Source organism: Engystomops pustulosus, chromosome 4 (genome assembly GCF_040894005.1).
Source record: "Engystomops pustulosus chromosome 4, aEngPut4.maternal, whole genome shotgun sequence".
NCBI lineage: Eukaryota > Metazoa > Chordata > Amphibia > Anura > Leptodactylidae > Engystomops > Engystomops pustulosus.
This window is the reverse complement of record NC_092414.1, coordinates 197,508,928-197,529,554: the sequence shown is the minus strand read 5'-3', so window position 1 is coordinate 197,529,554 and position 20,627 is coordinate 197,508,928. Positions and strand designations below refer to the sequence as shown.

The 20,627-nt window shown below is 45.8% G+C and overlaps 1 protein-coding gene across 1 annotated transcript; it reads left to right on the top strand.

Annotated features, from left to right (window-relative positions):
* The first annotated feature begins 976 nt into the window (after window positions 1–976).
* ATP6V1B2 (ATPase H+ transporting V1 subunit B2) lies at window positions 977–17,138 on the top strand. Its single transcript, XM_072149381.1, has 14 exons — window positions 977–1,179; window positions 8,514–8,569; window positions 9,033–9,131; window positions 9,225–9,318; window positions 9,413–9,490; window positions 9,574–9,713; window positions 9,868–9,969; window positions 11,795–11,892; window positions 11,994–12,117; window positions 13,171–13,321; window positions 13,405–13,487; window positions 13,563–13,667; window positions 13,763–13,892; window positions 16,369–17,138. The coding sequence occupies exons 1-14, from the start codon at window positions 1,074–1,076 to the stop codon at window positions 16,509–16,511; spliced, it is 1,509 nt and encodes a 502-aa protein (XP_072005482.1). The 5' UTR covers window positions 977–1,073; the 3' UTR covers window positions 16,512–17,138.
* Window positions 17,139–20,627: the final 3,489 nt, after the last annotated feature.

The following is a 20,627-nucleotide window of genomic DNA, read 5'->3' as shown; positions in this document are numbered from 1 at the left end:
ATTTGACATGTTAAACCCTGCACGTTGTCCAAATCCGTCGGATCGTCCGTCGTTGCGCCCCCGATTTGTGTCGCGTGAAAGCTGGCGCCGTGCGTCCGATTCAATCCCCTGTGTGACCCCTGAAAACATTGGAAAACTCGACAGAAATGCGGCCGCGGGACCTTAGTAAATAAGCCCCATAGTATAGGAACTTACAAGAAAAGTACAGGGCCATGTGGAAGGAGCACAGGCTTCCATTATGTCATCTGATTATTGCTGTAATTGCTCTGTAATGTCTTATTTTGTCTGTATAGGTACCACGTGATCTGTACAGTGCTGCAGAATATGATGGCACAATAGAAATATTTACTTAAGGCGCTACATTTTGAGATGTATACCACATGAGATCTAAGCCACACGAGATGTATACCACACGAGATGTATACCACACGAGATGTATACCACACGAGATGTATACCACACAAGATGTATACCACACGAGATGTATACCACACGAGATGTTTACCACACGAGATCTATACCACATGCCACCTTTGCAGTGTAAATGGACTTTCTGTCGCTATTTTAAATCTCTTATCATTTTGGAAACTCCAGGGCTTGGTTACAGCGTGAACATCCACACATGCATAAGTACAACATACAGTCAGGGGTGATGAAATAAGTATTTATTGTATTAACTTTATATATTCTAGACCTACAATAAAAAAAAAAAATAATAAAATTTCAGCACCAAGGACAAGACCTTACACCGTAAGTCGGCCATCTTGCTACACCCCAGTTCTGAAGTCGCCGGAAGTTACAGCTATGCGCACAACCTTTTGATATGTTTCCCCTCTATTATCCCTTATGTTCCATTCTCCCTTCACCCTCATCAACCAGCCCCCTCCCCCCCCCGCGCCTCATTCTGCCCCGCCCACAATTACCTTGATGCGGTGACGTCTCTCTTAGAGCCCCGCCCCTCTCATCCGGGTTGCTGTGACAGGCGTCGCGGTGTACGTGCTGACGTCACGGAGTTATTAAGAAGCTACGGCTCGGCGATTCCTGCCTAGTGTCACAGAGACTGTACGGAGAAGATGGCGGTGAGAGTGATGCGCGGAGGACACGGCAACCCTGCGGTACCGGCGGCCCGGGAGCACGTGCAGGCGGTCAGCAGAGACTACCTGTCCCAGCCGCGGCTCAGTGAGTGCGGGAGCGGGTGTCGCTAAAGTTGTTTTTGAATGGACATCAAACAGGGGATCCCCCTGGTCATATGATCAGTGGGGTGTTATGGTGGCTGTTGGGGGTCATGTTCCCCTGGATCCTGGGCAGGAGTTTGGGCTCCTGCTTCTCATCCCTTTGCAGGGTGTTGAGTTGTGCCTCCTGCTCCTTCATTTTGATCTTTTGGGGAATGGAGGGTTGGGGATCCAGCTATTGGGGTAAGGCAGGAGGCCTACTTGTGAGGAAGGGTTGGGGGTCTTGTGTTGGTTCTTATAGGGGGTACAGTTTTGGGATACTGCTGCAGCTTTGTAAGGGTGTTCTCCATTTCATTGGCTCTTTGGCGCTGTTGGTTCCTCTGAAAGGGATCCTGCAGATGTCCCCTACTAGTGGCTCCGGGGAGGAGAGGTAAAGGACCTCTCTCAGCTCCCCTTCTGGGGTCTAGATCCCTTGGATCTCCTTGGGGTGATGTGCTGAGGCAGAGGTGGCTAGGCCCACTGCTTTCGGCTCCTCTGGGGAAGGTTTGGGGGTGTGGGGGTGGACCAGGGGCCTAAGGATCCTTAGATCCTCCTGATACTTCCACTTTGATGCCTTGTGACTATAGCCCTATGACCAGCTGTATCCACATGCCTCATCTGCTGCCTCCAGCCCGTTCATATTGGATTCTGTGGATGGATTTAGGATGGCGGTGGAAGGGGCAGTCTGAGATATTGCGTTAGGGACCTTCTATTACATTCTTACAGACGTGCTGTGTGTCTCTAGTAATTCTGGGAGATGTAGTCCTGCAGCATTGCTCTGTGATTCTCTAGGCATGCTGGGAGGTGTAGTCCTGCAGCGTTGCGCTGTGATTCTGTAGGCATGCTGGGAGATGTAGTCCTGCAGTATTGCTCTGTGATTCTGTAGGCATGCTGGGAGGTGTAGTCCTGCAGCATTGCTCTCTAGGCATGCTGAGAGATGTAGTCCTGCAGCATTGCTCTGTGATTCTCTAGGCATGCTGGGAGATGTAGTCCTGCAGCATTGCTCTGTGATTCTCTAGGCATGCTGGGAGATGTAGTCCTGCAGCATTGCTCTGTGATTCTCTAGGCATGCTGGGAGATGTAGTCCTGCAGCATTGCTCTGTGATTCTCTAGGCATGCTGGGAGATGTAGTCCTGCAGCATTGCTCTGTGATTCTCTAGGCATGCTGGGAGATGTAGTCCTGCAGTATTGCTCTCTAGGCATGCTGAGAGATGTAGTCCTGCAGCATTGCTCTGTGATTCTCTAGGCATGCTGGGAGATGTAGTCCTGCAGCAAGTCAGCCCCCTGCTGTTTGATGGTGCAGGTATTATGCGTGCACGCTGCATTGTCTGATAAGATCTTGTGGCCTCTGGCTCTCGGTTTATTGCTTGTTTGCAGTGACAACACAAAGTAACGGAGTTGTGTTATGTATAAATATATCCACTTCTGTGTCTACAGGCCTTGTCCTGCGTATACAGGAGCGGATGTTATATACAGATCACTGTGAATGTATGGGGCTGATTCATTGTGTCATGTGATATGCTGCATCACATGTCTCCCCATCATGTGACCGGCAGGCTCACCCTCCCCCCTTCTGTCACCCTCCCCCGTTCTTTCTCATTCCTTTACTGAGGGTGAGATGTAGCTGCAGAGGAGACGGCGTATATACGCTGTGTATGTGTGTATATACAAGTATCTATATAGTGGCAATATTTATGCAAACTCCTTGCAATGGATCTCTGTCTATTATATAACATATCGCTGTCAAACAGCTTTTCCAGACCCTTATTTCAGCCTCTTCACATTGATATACCTTGACTCCCTTTAAGCCACCCAGCTTTTCCAGGCTCGTGATTGTCTAGTTTTACTGGGAAAAAAGCCTCTGTAAAGCCAACTTCTTAAGCTGCGATATATATAAAATATGTTGTCTTTCTGCGTTTCTTTCTGTTACGGGACACCCAGCTTTCCCATGATCCCGGGCTGCTAATGTTTTGCAAAGTCCCTGATTTCATGTGACTGGCAGCTTGGTTTTCTATCTGCATTTTCATAAATAATTCATAATATTTTAAATTTATATAGCGCACACAGATTACACAGCGCTGCACAGAGCTTGCCAAATCGGTCCTTGCTCACAATCTAATCATCTTACCTGTATGTTTTGGAGTAAACCAGAGGACCCAAGGAAACCCCCAAAAACACGGAGAGAACATACAAACTCTTTGCTGGTGTTGACCCTGGGACTTGAATCCAGGTCCCCAGCGCTGCAAGGCTGTAATGCTAACCACTGAGCCCCCGTGCTGCCATATGGTTGTGGTCCTATTCCTTTCAACCCACCACTTATCAGCTGTTTGAAGTGACCTGATGAGGTACTGCAGCTCTTTCCCATGCACTTTAAGTTGCATTTGGACCGCATAGCAGAAGTGGCTGCAGATTTTAGCACTGCCGCAGCCCTTTCATACAGCATAGTCATAGTTGGACCCCACTGATCTGTGACCTATCGTTAGGCTATGTTGACGGCAGCTCTGTTAGGTAATGACATGTTCACCACATACCATGGCGTAGTATATACGACGGGTGTAATCCTGAGTCCTCCAGGGCCCGCACCCACTTTGTGGGTCTTATCTCGTTGTCACCTCACTCTGTTGAGTCTCATGTTGTGTATACAGGACATTACAGAAAGTCAAAATTCTTCATTTTTGTTCCCAGTAATGTCCAGATCGAGCGAGATGTACTGTCACTATCACAATATACTGTACATTGTATACATTGCCCCCAGCCGGACGGGTCCTACAGGTTGCCCTACTGTGTACATAACAGGACTCGGTAAGATTCCTTCTTGTTAGGTAACTTATCACCATTCACACATGTGCATCTTATAGGTGCCACAGGAGAGGGGAAGAAGTGCCCCATATGCATCTTATATACAAAGTCCAAGGTGATTGTGACTGCAGAGAAGCCTGGAGCTGTCAGAATAAGCAGAGAAGAGGCATATTTTACATGAGATGAGTCAAGTTTAGTGTTTGCAGAGCACTTCAGAATCCCCTGTGTTATGGCCTATAGCAACTAGATACATGATTTTTGTGTCATATTACAGATAAGAATTTCATCTTTCATGATTATGACTTTGTGAGGAAATGCAAGCAGATAAAGTTCTCACTATTTTTTTATTTTTTAATCCTGTATTCTGTAGACCACAGAACCATAAGCCTGATGGCACCTAAATATTTGATTTTTATTATAGGACACAAAAAGCATGGTTTTGGGTGCTATAGAACTTAAAGATGACCTGTCACCCAGATCAGGGATTTATAAAGTGACACCACCCCCTGCAACCACTAAACTTTACTCCTCTCACATGAAAATGAGGCATATTTGCCTGACTTTTTTTAAGTTTTTTTCTTATAGGTAAATGGGTGAGACTTCACATAAGAGGGAATTCTAGGAAAAGGACATTTCATCCACTACCTGAGGGGGCTGGTAGTTTAATGGGATAAAACCTGTGAAAGGTTCCCCTTAAAGGGATTGTATAGGATTCCCAAAAAGCCCAAACCATGCTTGGTACGTTAGGTAATTGCCCTTCATGCAACTGGTATGGATCAGACCAGGTCCTGTCCTGTGGGGGATGTCTACCACATGATGTCCTGGTACTGCTTGCTTGTTGTACTGGGCTCTAACCCACTTGTGCTTCTTGTAGGATTGGGAGTGATGGCTGTAGCCTCTGTGACAGGACATGGCTCATCACACAGGCTTTATTGTGTCACTATCCCGTGACCAAGTTCCTGAAAAAAATGAGGATTTCACGTATGGTGACACAATGACCAGAGAAGAGGAAGTGAGATCCATCTGTAGAGGAGCCGCTCGCCTGAGGCCTCCTTCCCTTTTCTGAGGTTATTCCTGGTATAACTCATCAACTGCTAGAGGCGGAGGCCATGTTGTGTGCATAGGGTGTGCTGCCTTACAGGGGGTCACATACATGGCTGCTTTCTTCAATAAACAGCGCCACACCTTGCCATGGATGGTGCTGGTATTGCAGCTCAGCTGTAAAGAGACAAATGCAGCTTAGTTGCAATACCTTGCACTACCCACGGTCAGGAGTGGCGCTGTTTCTGGATGAAAACAGCCATGTTTTACATCCCCTTTAAAGGTGCATCCCTAGCATGCAGGGCCTCTGCGAGAGGGCATGACCTTGTCATTCTCCATTTCGCTGTCCCTAGGGGCGATTATTTTAGTTCAGGAAATCGATGAATGTGACATCCTAATTCATTGGCAAGTCTGTGACCCTTACAGGGACGTCATATAAATTAAATTGATGTCTATAAGTATCTCTTAAATAAGAATGTACCCCATCACACAGCCTCCAGCCATTCTGATAAGCTAGTCATAGATCCCTTTAACCGTTTGCCCACATTACATAAGTCTGTACGCTAGAAAATATCAGACACAAGTGGCATATAGATGCGAAATTCCTGAGATTCCTAAGATTTTTACATTTTAAGGCTAATTTAAAGCCAGTTTATTAAAGGGGTTGGCCACGTTACTTCATGTATTTTTGTTTTGTGTGTAAGTGTGTGGGGTGGGTGCAGGATATCAGGTAATTTACCAATATACATATGATAAAAGTGATTCTCTGCTTTCCTGATATGTAAAGTGAAGCCTCCTGTCTTTTACCTCATCAGCCAGAGATTCCTGTCCATAAAATGGCCGCAAATGGCGTTGTGTGATTTCCATCTGTCTGAGCAATACCCTGCCAGGACCTTAACGTAGGTCCTGTCATCTGTTCATGGACAGAGATCACATGACCCTCCTATGGCCACTTTAATGATAGGAATCTGTCCATGAGGTAAAAGACATGAGGTAAAATGATGAGGTAAAAGACATGAGGTAAAATGATGAGGTAAAAGACAGGAGACTTCACTTTACATCAAGAAAGTGGAGCAGAACTATTAAAGGGGTTGTCCAAAAGTTATGAAAAAAACTAAAGGTGGCCGGAGGGGGCTGCTTAAAAAAAATTAAAGATTTACTTACCTTCCAGCACTCTCCGGTGTCCAGCGCTGCTGTCGCTCCGTTCCAGGTGCCATGTAAACAAACATGGCCGCCGGAGCAGTGCTGGATTCAGCTTCTGGCCGGACCCGACAACCTTCCAACCCCCATACACAATGCTGTGAATAGGGACTGATAGGCGTGGCCGGCCGGAAACTGAATCCAGCACTGCTCCGGCGGCCATGTTTGTTTACATGGCGCCCGGAGCGACAGCAGTGCTGGACACCGGAGGGCACCGCAAGGTAAGTAGATCTTTATTTAAGCAGCCCCCTCCGGCCACCTTTAGTTTTTTTTCACAACTCTCGGACAACCCCTTTAATAGATGTATATTGGTAAATTACCTCATATTCTTCCCCCCGCTTACACACACATAACAAAATACATGAGGTAAAATCATGAGGTAAAAGACAGGAGGCTTCACTTTACATATCAGGAAAGTGGAGCAGAACTATTAATAGATGTATATTGGTAAATTACCTCATATTCTTCCCCCCCCACTTACACACACATTACAAAAAACATGAGGTAAAATCATGAGGTAAAAGACAAGGCTTCACTTTACATATCAGGAAAGTGGAGCAGAACTATTAATAGATGTATTTTGGTTAATATCCTAATATCCTGCCCCACACACTTACACACAAAATACATGAGGTAAAATGATGGGGTAAATGACATGAGGCTTCACTTTACAAATCAGGAAAATGGAGCAGAACTAGTAATAGATGTATATTGGTAAATTACCTCATATCCTGCAACCCCACACTTACACACAAAATCCATGAGGTAAAGTGGCCAACCCCTTTAAAAAGCCCCCATGAGATGACGGTTACATATGACCAGACGTTCACATATTTTACAAGCCGTATTAAAGGGATGTTTAGTTTGGGATGACGTGAAGAAAAAGACAGAAACGCAGAGGACGGCGGCTCGAGTGATACCTTCCAGCAATGGGGAAATATAACCAGCCCCTATTAGGGGTGCTCACCTGTCGGCATCTTGATCAAGGGCAAATTACCCACAAATCGGGGTTCATAAGGTAAAAGGTATTCCTCCTATGTTGGGTCGTTGGATCCTGGTCAGGGGTCGCAGCCACTTGCCAAAAAGAAAGACCCAAAAATCTAGGGACTTGGGATCAATACACGCATACAAAGCAAAAAAGTTTTTTGGCAAAAATTGTGGCGCTGGTAAACAGGAGCAACAAACCACTTGACTAATTGGAAGTGATGACGCACAAGTACGGTGGATTTGGTTTAATTGTAATTGAAACATGTACATAAAAATGAAAAGATAAATTAATAGTCCTTACTCAACTTTATCTTTTCATTTTTATGTAGATGTTTTAATCACAATTAAACCAAATCTACCGTACTTTGGTTTATCGTGCCTCATCACTCCCAATTTGTTACGCGGGTTGTTGCTCCTGTTTACCAGCGCCACAATTTTTGCCAAAAAACTTTTTTCCTTTGTATGCGTAGTTTGGGATTGTTATAGAGCAGCAGTCCTACATCTGTACTACCCCATTCATTTTGGCACTGCCAGTCTTGCCTTAGTGCTCTACCCATTTATCCTCAGCATTGTCGGAGACCAGAAGGCTAAAAGTATCTGCGTTTCATATAATATATTATTGCTGATAATTGATTTATCAGCAAAACCACTCAGCACGGGGATTAACCAAAATATGATCCTGCATCAGGGTAGCTACAGCATTCTCAAGGTATATTTGCTCCATAATGCATCAAATCAAATGGTAGATTTCCTTTAAGAATATATTTACTTTTTTGTCCATTAGGTGGCAGTATAACTTAACATTTAGCATTGTCCCTTTTCATGGAATTTATCATGTGCTGGGAACGTGAATAAATCCATTGTGTGATGGGCGCTGGTTATCATCCTCCATCTGTTATTACTGCTGGGGATCCTATGTTAGATAATAGGTTAGTTGGAATAATTTAGAACAATGTCCCGTATTGTGATCTGTAGGATGAGAATGTCCCGGGTAATGTCACTGTGACTGGGAGATGAACCCTGCAAGGAGCAATCACACTCTGCGCACCCCATGGGACCATTTTTAGGGTCACCATTGCTTTATGGGAAGGCTTTCAGGATCGGGGAAACTCCATTCAGTTGAGCTTGCCTTCATTAAAGGGGTGATCTCATTATGGATGTCTTAGCGGACCTATGTGTATGTTATGTAGCCAGGGGGTAATGGCTTCTGTATGTCTGTCTGTCTCCTATATGAATGTATATACTGTATTTCACCTGGATCTGTCTGTCTTGCAGCTTATAGGACTGTGTCTGGAGTGAATGGACCTCTGGTGATCTTGGATAACGTCAAGGTAATGCGATAGATCCTGGTATTTGTCACAAGCACAAACGTACACATGTAGCCCACCCGTTTAGAGAGCCTCCCCATAAAAACCAAGATTGTCCAGGATTTGCTATTCATGGGCAATTTTTGCGCTATATTGTTTGTGGGACTGGGAATGCTGCCAATCATCCTGTCCCCGTCATAGCGCTATACATGTAGTAGTGGCTGAGCCTGGTATTGCAGCTCCATCTTCACAATCCTCATCACTTCGAGTTGTATTGGGAAGGGGCAAGTGCCCCACATCCTACCCCTATATATAAGTCCGTGAGAAGCAGATTTGGGGGCTCAATTTGTTATATAGGAAATTAGGGTGGACTATTGCAAAGGATATATAATCAGCTACAGCCCGGAGCTCCCATTTTATATTTGTGTAAATTTTTAGTTTTGCCCTTCCTCCTTCCATTAGCTGATGTGTCGCTTCTGTGTATCAGTTCCCCAGGTATTCAGAAATCGTGTATTTGACTCTTCCTGATGGCACTAAAAGGAGCGGGCAGGTACTGGAGGTCAGCGGCTCTAAGGCTGTGGTCCAGGTAAGACCTGAAGATGTGGCTAAGAAGCCCCGGACCCCTTTAACATCCTTGTATTAATCTCCCTTTTAAAATCTTCTTACTGTCCTCCTGTAGGTATTTGAGGGAACTTCAGGAATCGACGCCAAGAAAACCTCCTGTGAGTTTTCTGGAGATATCCTGAGGACCCCCGTATCGGAGGACATGCTGGGTATGTCCATATTTGTGAATATGAAGCCATTCCGGGATTTGATTGGGTTATAATTTACAGATTTGCTTAGAATTTGTTCTGTTTTTTTTTCCAGGTCGTGTATTCAACGGTTCTGGGAAGCCCATTGACCGTGGACCCACAGTCCTGGCTGAGGATTACCTGGACATCATGGGTAAGCTGGAAGGGAATGCTATCCTATATAGGAGTTATAAATCTATAGGTTTCCAGTCTGATGCATGTGCGTATCCTCTACAGGGCAGCCCATTAACCCTCAATGTAGAATTTACCCCGAAGAGATGATCCAGACGGGTATATCTGCCATCGATGGCATGAACAGTATCGCCCGTGGACAGAAGATCCCCATCTTCTCAGCCGCTGGTCTTCCCCATAATGAGGTGAGCTGAACACTTGTATCATAGCCCGGGGTATTCCCATTACAGAAGAGTTGGAATCAACTGATCCGTACAGAACTTACACCCATCTCAGTAGTATTGTACATGGGATATATGTACGTGTAGTAGTTTGTGTATAACCATCTTCTCCTATCAGATTGCAGCACAGATCTGTCGTCAGGCCGGTCTAGTAAAGAAATCCAAAGACGTCATGGATTACAGTGAGGACAACTTTGCTATAGTGTTTGCTGCTATGGGGGTAAGTGTACCATGCCAGATCATAGAAACCTACCTTATATGATTATGTGCGTCCTATTTGCACGTGCCCATGCAGATAGCACATATGTACATCAAGGCAGTGGCCAAATTTAAACGATCATTTCTCCTGAACCGTGGCACCTAGAAACACAATTCTTTAACCTAATATCTGGGTTGTGTTTCTGTTAAAGAGAAGCAAATATATTCATTGTCAAAGTTGGTCGGGAATTGAGATCTGTATTTAAAAATCACATTTTATTGCTTTCTGTTTCAAGAGGTTCTTCCCTTATAAGAGGACACCAGAATTAAGCTTCTAGTCGCCAGGGTTCAGAGGATATAGCGGTTTGAAATGTCACCATCCAGCCAGTCAGCTAAAGGCAGAATGGAGAGGGAGCTGCAGAATTCACTGCAAAAGTACATGCACCCTCTGCCTAAAAAAATGGTGTGGGATTGGCAAAATACATATGTAAATGTAATAATGTATCGAATAATATTACATGTTTATATATTTTTGTAAAGGTTTATACAACTTTTACTTTAGTTTATTTATAGTTATTTACCTGCTAAATCTACCTTTATATACTAGATTATGAGTCAACCCAAGTATAAGCTGTGGTCCTTAATTTTGCCCCAAACTGGCAAAACTTATTGACTTGAGTATAAGCCTAGGGTGGGAAACGAATTGGTCACAACCTCCCACTGATGATGAATTGCCCACTGCAGCCCTCGGTATATAAATGAATAAACTTATATAAACTTATTTATACCGCAGTATCGCGGTTTAAAACACTTTTTAAACTTTATGGCCGAAGCTGCTTCGGCGCAGGGAGGTACGCGCTCGGCGCTTACCATGCGGGCGACCGTGCGAGCGGCTACATAGGAAGTGAAGGAGAGCCACACGCACGGTAAGCGCCGAGCGCGTACCTGCCTGCGCCGAAGCAGCTTCAGCCATAAAGTTTAAAAAGTGTTTTAAACCGCGATACTGCGGTTTAAAACACTAACAAAAATAAGCTCCGTCACCAGCTCACCCTGAGCTGGTGCTCGGTATTTCCCCCTTATACCTGCCACTTCAAGTGGTAGGTTTCCTTTAATGCTGGACAGGTCCTCTGGAGCAAGGGAAGGATATTTAGCATCTTGACCAGGACTCCTATTTTTTTTTTTTGTTTTTTTTTTACTAGTCAGGCCCTTTAAACAGTGGTTTCAATTGTTACCTTCTCATTGGTAGCATAACACCAGGATAATCCACTGATGAATGTGGGGAGTGTGATTGGTCACCATTCATGTGCACAGGAACGAGTGCATCATCCCGTGTATACATGCTGTATGGTGGCACGTTGGGAGTCCCTGCGTTATATAAATATAATATTACTGTTCGGCTGAGAGACGAAAGTGGGTATTTTGGTGCCATTTCACATGCAGTATATTACACTTGTCTCTCGTTAAATTGTATCCTATTATTGTACAAGGTGCAGAAAGGGAACAAAAGCATAGAAAGGAAGCTATAACAGGAGTTTGGGCAGAGTAAACCATCCACAGATTGCTATGGAGTGGAGCTCAGGATCCCAAATCTCCTTATATGATGCGCTCTGAAGCAATAACTACTTGGAACTGCTGCTCTGACTTGTGGTTTTCTGTCCCAAATCACCATGACCTGTACCCTTTAAGAGTAATAATAATAATTCTTTATTTATATAGTGCACACATGATTGTAAGATATGCCGTATACACACAGCCCTAGGCCTCGGCCTCCTGTTCTAGGTTATTAGACTGTGTGACCCGGTTTTGTTTTCCTTTGGCTGATCTCTATATTTTCCCTTTCCTGTTAGGTGAACATGGAGACTGCCAGGTTCTTCAAGTCCGATTTCGAAGAGAACGGGTCCATGGACAACGTGTGTCTGTTCTTGAACTTGGCCAATGACCCCACGTAAGTACATCTGAGCCTGACGCACCAGGGATGGGGTCCTGTCCACCATTGTCTTGTCTCCTGTACTGGTTCCACATCTGACTGATGCCTTCTCCCCGCAGCATTGAACGTATCATCACACCGCGTCTAGCCCTGACCTCCGCTGAATACCTGGCCTACCAGTGTGAGAAGCACGTGCTGGTCATCCTGACTGACATGAGCTCCTACGCTGAAGCCCTGAGAGAGGTACGGTCTGTACAACACTATGGTAAATGGCCAGAAACCACAGTGCTGCTAGTATTGTGCCATTTATTGCAGCCTGGAAAGCTCATGCACTGCAGATCCTTAACCTGAGGGACACTTCGCTGGATACTGGGAAGATCTGTGCAGATTCTTGAAGTAGTAGCAGGAGCCAGATCAGGATAAAGGTTTTTTTTAAAGGACAACTATCACCAGATCAAGGATTGTAAACCAAGCACACTGACACATCTGACAGGATCCGCTCTTCTTTTAGCTTGTATGCCCTTGTTTTTAAGAAAAAGGGGCTTTAAAATTATGCAAATGTGCTTGAGGGGCTCCAGGCTTTCTCTGTAAAAGCCCCTTTCTGTAAAAACCAGGGCATAAGAAGCTAAAAGAAGAGCAGATCCTGCCAGAGGGGGCACACACCAGTATGTCAGTGTGCTTGGTTTACAAACCTTGATCTGGTGATAATGTCCTTTAATGCAGCCCCAGACTAAAGTTGGAATAAGGAATAATTTGGGGCACAATAGGTAGTGAACCATAAGGACTTGTTTGGGGTTAATTGTCCCAAATGCCACTAAAGGGTTACCTTTCTCACACCTTGAAGTGATGTTAAAGGGGTTTTCCAGGAAGCTCTGTGAGGTCACCCATGAATTACAGATTAGGGTTTTAGTGATTTCTGAGTCTTCTGAAAGCATTCAAAGGGGGTAAACTATGATCCCCCGAGAAGGAATCTGTAGTTGGCAAGGACGTATCTACCTGGGTGGTGATATGGACAATTTTCTGGAATTCCCCTAGTATTGTATATAGTGCATGCACCTCCTGCCGCCCAATTGGTGAGAATATACCCTCCCCCCCCCCCCCCCCCCCCATTGTTGTCATCATTGGAGGTCTCAGCTATTGGACCCCCTCTAATCAGATTCCTTTGGATAAGTGCCAACAATGAAACCAACAAGCCTCTTTATGGCAGAATATGAATTGTGTATGTTTCTTTTCCTATGTGACTTGTGAATATACTGCAATTGACTGAATAAATCCTACCCCTTGTACCTCCCTCAGGTATCAGCAGCCCGAGAGGAGGTGCCGGGTAGAAGAGGCTTCCCTGGGTACATGTACACTGACTTGGCCACCATCTACGAGCGAGCGGGCAGAGTGGAGGGCAGGAATGGCTCCATCACACAGATTCCCATCCTCACTATGCCCAATGACGGTCAGTGTTACCTGCATATCAGTGCCATAGTGTATAAATATATGGTGTAATGTATATGATCTTATGGCTCCTCGTTCTTGCAGACATCACTCATCCCATTCCTGACTTGACGGGATACATCACAGAAGGGCAGATCTATGTAGACCGGCAGCTACATAACAGACAGGTAAGTGATCGGGCAGTACTGGCAGCGCAGCTTGTAGTGTGGACACCATGATACTAACCCATCCGTCCTCTCCAGATCTATCCTCCTATTAATGTGCTGCCCTCGCTCTCCCGTCTGATGAAATCTGCTATTGGTGAAGGCATGACCAGGAAGGATCATTCAGATGTGTCTAATCAGCTGGTGAGTGCCCTGCTCATTAATACTGACCAATCCCATCAGTCATAGCGTGCCATCTTATGTCAGCCATGGTAAATCATTCTGCCCTCTCCCCTCAGTACGCCTGCTACGCCATCGGAAAAGACGTACAAGCCATGAAAGCCGTGGTGGGTGAGGAGGCGCTGACCTCTGATGATCTCCTCTACTTGGAGTTCCTGCAGAAGTTTGAGAAGAATTTCATTGCCCAAGGTGAGTAGTAACATCAGTCCCATCCTCATTATTCTCATTAGATAGAAGCTGCTATTCATTATGTGGTCATCAGGAGGTGCTAGTGTTCTGAGTATTTTGATACCTGTTCCTGATTCGGGCACCAGGAGGCGCTAGTCCTGTGTTTTAGCTGCTATTCCTTATCCAATCACCAGGTGGCGCTAGTGCTCTATGTATTTTGAGTCCTATTTACTTCAATGGAAATGTATTTGTTGCCATGTCTTGTCTATAAATATGGTAGAATCAAATCATCTCTTTATGTAACGGGCTGATGGCGGCCATGATTACACCAAACAATGCGTCACACGTATGATACAGAGGGAGTTTGTCACTCAGCGCTATGCATGCTGTCACAAGTGCTGTGTTTCTCTTTAGAAACCTCTGTACGAACCTTCCGAAATAGTTAAAGGACATCTACCACCAGGATTAGGGACTGTAAGCAATTGTACCTGAGGGGCTCCAGGCTCCATTAACACCAATGGAGACCCTCATGTTCATTTGCATACAGTCCCTCATCCTAGCGGTAGATGCCCTTTATTTATAACATGATTACGATATTCAGTTTGTGCTGCTTATAACCGGTTCTATGAAGTTATGACATTTACTGACGTGGTATTGCTCCATCTGGTGGTCAGACTGGATAGCAATGTATCTTTATAATGTGACCACCAGTGGGATGGTGGACGCACATGCTCAGTCGCTCCCTCCACTGTAGGGTCTCTGCATAGAGATCACTGGTCAGTGCAGAGCAGCCAATAGTTTCGTGACCTGTCGGTCAGGAGAGGAGCGGAGCCTTTGTAATATACAAGGTGCTGTATTGCCAGATGCCATATTTTTTGTATGATTTCGGTCACACAACCTCCTCTTTTCATGTAACTAACATCTATTTGTTTCATTGTGTTCAGCCAAGGCATTTAGTCCATGTAGGCAGCAATCCCTCAGCTATGATCTCTGTTTATAGCTTCTGTTAGTGGGATGTAGTCAGTCTGTCCAGCACCGGATTTATAGATCTAGACAGAATGACAATATACACAACTAAACGTGTGCACCTCAAGCTTTCTGCTATCAGAGGAAATCTACCAGGAAAATTCATCATAAGCCAGGGACACTTACTCATAGATCTAGGCGGTGTGACTGTGGTAGTCTGGGGTGTTACCAGATCCCCTCTGTGCATCCTCAAAGGTTATTACGTGGTGCACTCCTCCCTCCCATTGTGTGAAATTGCAGAAGGGAGGGGGGGGGGGAAATGCTTAGGAGCAGGGGGATAGACATTCTAACAGCCTGTTAAACTGCATCATTGAGGGGCTCTAGTAGAACCCCCCCCCCCCCGACAGCCCTTCAGGCTCATTAGCATAATTATAAAAGTTGATTTTCAAAGGAAGGAGGCCATGGATAACAAATATAAGAAGATTACCACAGTCAGTGGCCGGACCTGTGCGTGGCCGGACCTCTCAAAATTGTGCTGGAGATTCGGTCATGCAGTGCTTCCTGGGAAACCGTTTTACTCTAAGTGTGCTGCCACCTATAGGCCACTACTATGTGAGTCAGTAATGTTTTTTGGGATCTGTTGTTGTGACTATGCAGCTAGTTTTGGGTATAAGCCCTGGAGATGTGTGTAACCATTCCCTTGTGTGTGTTAGCAGCAGGGCTGTGAAGAAGGGTTTGTACCTTTCCTCCACACTGTAGGTATATCCTCACACTGCTGTGCTCTTAGTTCTCCTCCCGTATTGAGCCCCATCCCCTCTCTGAATAAAGGCTGCAGCAGACTTCTGGTTCAACGCTGCATCATTTGTGCAGTGCAATGCAGAGAGCTCAGAGCACAGCAGTGTGAGGCTGTCACTGCTCCAACCAACACCTGTAATAGTAGACCTTGTCAGGACGGCTAAAAGATCACCTTAATGACCCTAAATCCCTGACAAGGGATATGGTGTAATCCTGCTGGTCGCACTACAAGTCTCATCATGAGTGGCTGTAGTCATCATCCATCCTTTGCATCAGTGTTATACCTTTATAATCATGGAAAGCGCATGCATTTGGCAGTGAAAGGGTTGAGTGCAGGTTGGCAGCGGGTGGCTCCGGGTGGTTCTGATCCGTCACCCGTTATCAGTGCAGATCCCGCTGTTCAGCCCTCCTTTAAATAGCTTGCAAAGGACTGTCACATGGGGGATGTGTATGTGTGTGGGTGGCAGCCAGTTACCGTAGCAACTAGTGGCTCGTTAAGGGATAATAGCAGCTTTTGGTACACATGGATGGGGAGCAGCGAGGGCACCAGGGGGGTCTGACGTGGCCCAGGATTAACCCTGCATATTCCAGGGAAGGAATGCATAGATCACGCAGTTCGTGATGGCAGCCACTTGGTGGCGGTACACCCGCTGACACAAGGTTATGCAACTGCATCTATGCCTATTATATAAAGCTGCAGGCTGTGATCCATCCTAACTCTGATCTCCCCCTCCAGGTCCTTACGATAACCGCACAGTGTTCGAGACCTTGGATATCGGCTGGCAGCTGCTCCGAATCTTCCCCAAGGAGATGCTGAAGAGGATCCCAGCGAGTACCCTGGCCGAATTCTACCCTCGAGACTCCTCGGCCAAGCACTGAGACCCCCTCCACTCCCCTTAGTCAGGGGGGGGACCCCTGTATGTAAGGAACAGGGCAAAAAAATGACCTCTTACAATGCTCACACTTATCCCAAATTAGATAATTTTATCATCCGGATGGGTGCTTCTCCTCCCATATTACAGGGGGGGGTGAGCCGTCCACCTGTGCCGTCAGGACAGGCGCCTCTTATACTATTATCATAGTAGACAATCCCACAAGACCCCCCCCTCCCCCCAGTCATGTCATGCAACACGCTTGTGACACGTGTGTATTTATTGTAACGTGTTTCCGTGACTATCTGGAAATATGAGGCTGGACTACAACCCTCAGCATGGCAGCTGTTGCCGAACTCTGTCCTAGGTCTGTCCTGGTTCTTTTTTAGGGTCCTCCCTACCACCAGGGGACACCATACAACCCACTCCCCCATCTAATGTGGGCTTACACCCCATTCCCATATTAATTTATCTCCCGATTTTATGACCGGCCTGTTCCTGGCCGTGTACCGTGGGGCGTTATACTTTTTTGGATGTTTTGTGAATATTGGTGCAATAGTCGTGTCATTCCGTCTGTACCCGCTGTATACATTTGTTCAAGCATCATATCTGAATAAATATTAATGTGATGTTGGAGACGTGTGACTTGTGTGTCCCCTAGTGCTGGGTGTATGGCTCCTGCTGGCAGGGAATGGTGCGGAGCAGGGCAGCAGCGGGATCTTACTACTTCTCAGCAGCAGCTACCATTAGTTCTTGCCCATTTACCCTACAAGTACCGCTGAGATGAATGTGACTGGTACGGAGCTGCAGGAAGGAGTAACGTGTCTGCTAGCTGAGCAGTATGTACGGGATAGACTCTTACTCTTCTGCCCTGAACCCTCTGACTCAAGGTATTGTCTGTTCAGGACCATTAGAAAGCTGGGTGAATGCAAAAATTATATTTGAAAATTTTCCTACACATATTATGACGCCGTATCATCAGGACCACTAGGGGCGCAACACAAAGATGGCTGCATTACAGCTTAGGATATGTGCACAATACCTGAGGCACTCAGTAGGTAGCGGATTTATATTAAAGGGTTTGTCCAGTTTACACCATGTTTTTTTGTAATGTGTGTGTGTGTGTGTGTGTGGGGGGGGTTTAATAATAGGTGATTTACCAATATACATCTGCTATACATAGTTCTGCTCCGCTTTGTTCATATGTAAAGTGAAGTGTCCTTTTTTTTACCTCATCATCCAGACATTCCTGTCCATAAAATGGCCGCAGATAGAGGGTTTATGTGATTTTCTGTCCATGAACAATCGCCCTGCCAGGACCTTGATCTTGTATTCTGAATCCTATCATAAGGTCCTGGCAGGGAGATTGTTCATGGACAGATTACAAAATATGACATTAGAGTAATAACATGGTCAGATTTAAAAATAGCAGTGAGGGCTGTGCTCACAAGAGCTTACAATCTATTGGGCATAGTGATAAAGTGAGGTAATCTGCATTTTTATTTAGATCTGCTGCACCCTTTCGCTTTCACAAGGGGAAACACAGTCCAGTAAACCAAGGCTGAGGGACTGAAACTGGCCAGGAAGCGGTGCGATGGACCTTCTGGCCACACCCATGGTGCATTGAGATGCTAATTTGCATATAATATAATGCATTTGCATATGTCAAACCCGGTTTACCTCCTTGCATAGACTCCTCTTGTGCTTCACATCACTTCTAGAATTTCCTCTCAGTAGATGATCTCGGGGCAGTCTAATGTAACTAATGTATCTCTTTAGTGGTGACGTTGCGGGGGGCAGTTGTTGGCCTCGTTATCTCTATGGCCGGTATAGAAGTTAGAATTTTAGACGTTAAAGTATTCTGTAGGGGGGGACTTTTTTTAGAAGATCCTGCCTGTAGTTGCGTCACCGCCTCTCACCCTGTTTTTGCCATCTGTTTGTATTGGTGTTTGGCAAAGCGTCGTGGCTGGTAAACAACGCGATTGTGCAGAAAATGAGCTGTGCGTATGTGCACAGAAGGTGGCGGTACCTGCCAACACTGCTGAAGACACAATGTGGACAATGCACAACCATCCTCTATCCTCCCACATAGACCTTCTCTAGCTGGCTGCTCTCCTCATGGCGCCTGGAAACTGGCAGCGATGGCAAATATAGACCTAGAGGCACAATGGTCATACTAAACCTGGCACTAGTATCCAAGCAGAGAGGGTACAAGGACGTCCCTCCACCAGAAAGTCTAGATCTAGTCTGGTCTCATAGATGATGGATCTGAGACTAAGATCTTGGATCAGAAGGTATAAACTGGTCAGTGGCCACGTCCTCAACTGAAAGTGCCCACAATGGGCATCAGACTGGGCAATGAAGTGATGGAAGATGGCGGCCTGGTCTGATAAATTACATTATGTGGGTAGTTGGGTTGTGCATCACTTACTTGGGAAGAGAAGGAACTAGTGATGTTCTGGTCAATGTTGTTGCCTCCTGGTATTATGTAGGAGGTTATTTGGACAAGTAGAACCTACCTTAACATTGTTCATAATAATCTTACCTCTTCATGGCACCTTTTCTGAAGGACGAAGCCCATGACTGGATGGACATAAAGAAGGGCTGCTGGTCTTAAAGTAGCACTCGGTGGTAAAGAAATCTGCTGCTGCGATGTTACCCCACCTGACCGCTTTGTGGGGGCATTTGGATTCCCAGGGTCAGTGGCTTGGTCTATGGGTACAGGTCTTCCAGGGAGCTACAAGAAGAGGGGGAGGCCTCAATATAGAAGAGGGATCCCCCTGGGGCACTCCTAGTGTGTGTGGTAATGGATCTCTGGGCAGATGTGACAGGAAGGCTCATGTTAGCAGCAGACCAGGGATCACACTGGACAACAGGAGTCTCAATTTCTTTAATAGCAGACAGACCTCACAGGTAACATGCTGTAGGCATACACAACACGGTGGATTGGTTGGCTGGATTGGGTAAGAAGTACCCCAGACCTGATCCAGTGGTCAGAAGGCTGGAAAAGGGAGCCAGGTTGGCTCAGCTGCTTGAGCAGCAATCTATGTGCAGAGATCAAAAGCTAAAGACAATTGACTGATCCAGAGGCTTGGAATGAACTTCTTTTTATAGATTCTTGCAGACCTTATTCCAAAACCTGCTGAGCTACCAACCAATCACAGCATGGGATTCTGCAGGCAAGATAACAAATGTACCAACAGAACATAAATCTCACATTTTAACCCTTCAGTTGGAGGCATGGTGTTCAGCAGGTGTCAACAAGACATTTCAGCAGTAGATGACAGCAAATGACCGCTATAGCAACTATTGCTTATCAAAACCAAGGGAACTCCAGCCTTAAAGGGTAAAAAAAGTTTTATCGGTAGCATTGGAGAGCTGGCCAAACTCTCTCCAGCCAAAAAGCCAAACACTAATTATAGCTAAATTTAGTGATGACCCGTCCACCGGGACATTACACTGCCACCACTAGAGGAACGGGGCGCAGCTCCTGGTTGGGTATATGACCATTGTGGCTGGGCCGTGGTTATGGGACTCCTGATACAGAAATGTTCAGTGGAATATACGCCGCCGAAATATAATCCTTCCACTCCGAAGTAATGCGGCCTCCCAGCTCTAAGTGAATTAAGAGGTTTGGTAATTCCTGTCACCTTGCTGCGCGCCTCGGAGAGGTGAGAGACTCAATTAAAGGGTTTATTCTCCTCTTACACTTCATAAACATCGAGTCGTTTAGCAAAGTGATTAAGGAGTGCGAGTAATTATCCGCTGGTGAGATGTGGGCAGACGGGAATGTATTCCCTAATCTACCGGAGTCTATGTAAGGACCGGACGTCTACGCAGTGTCCAGCCAGACGCTACATATACAATTCTATCTGATCTGTCTCCCAGATGGGGCACCTATTATGGACCTCTGTATATCTGTATTCAGATAGCGCCTCCTAGTGGCTGCAATGTTACCCAAAACTCAATCCACACAATTGCATAGGGCCCCAGAATTCAGCAGGTCAGTAATTTGTGTAATAGAAGGGTTGGATCTTGTGTCTTTATTGGTTTAGGAGGTCGGGTTTGGGTCAGTCTCTTTATTTATGGGGTTCGGCCAGAGGTTACTATTTGTTAAGGTGGC

Bases quoted from the DNA above. Each gene is read 5' to 3' on its own strand.
- ATP6V1B2 (XM_072149381.1), top strand. From the start codon at position 1,074: ATGGCGGTGAGAGTGATGCGCGGAGGACACGGCAACCCTGCGGTACCG. The intron at 1,180-8,513 runs GTGAGTGCGGGA...TCTGTCTTGCAG, and splicing joins CCTGTCCCAGCCGCGGCTCA to CTTATAGGACTGTGTCTGGA. The intron at 13,893-16,368 runs GTGAGTAGTAAC...CTCCCCCTCCAG, and splicing joins GAAGAATTTCATTGCCCAAG to GTCCTTACGATAACCGCACA.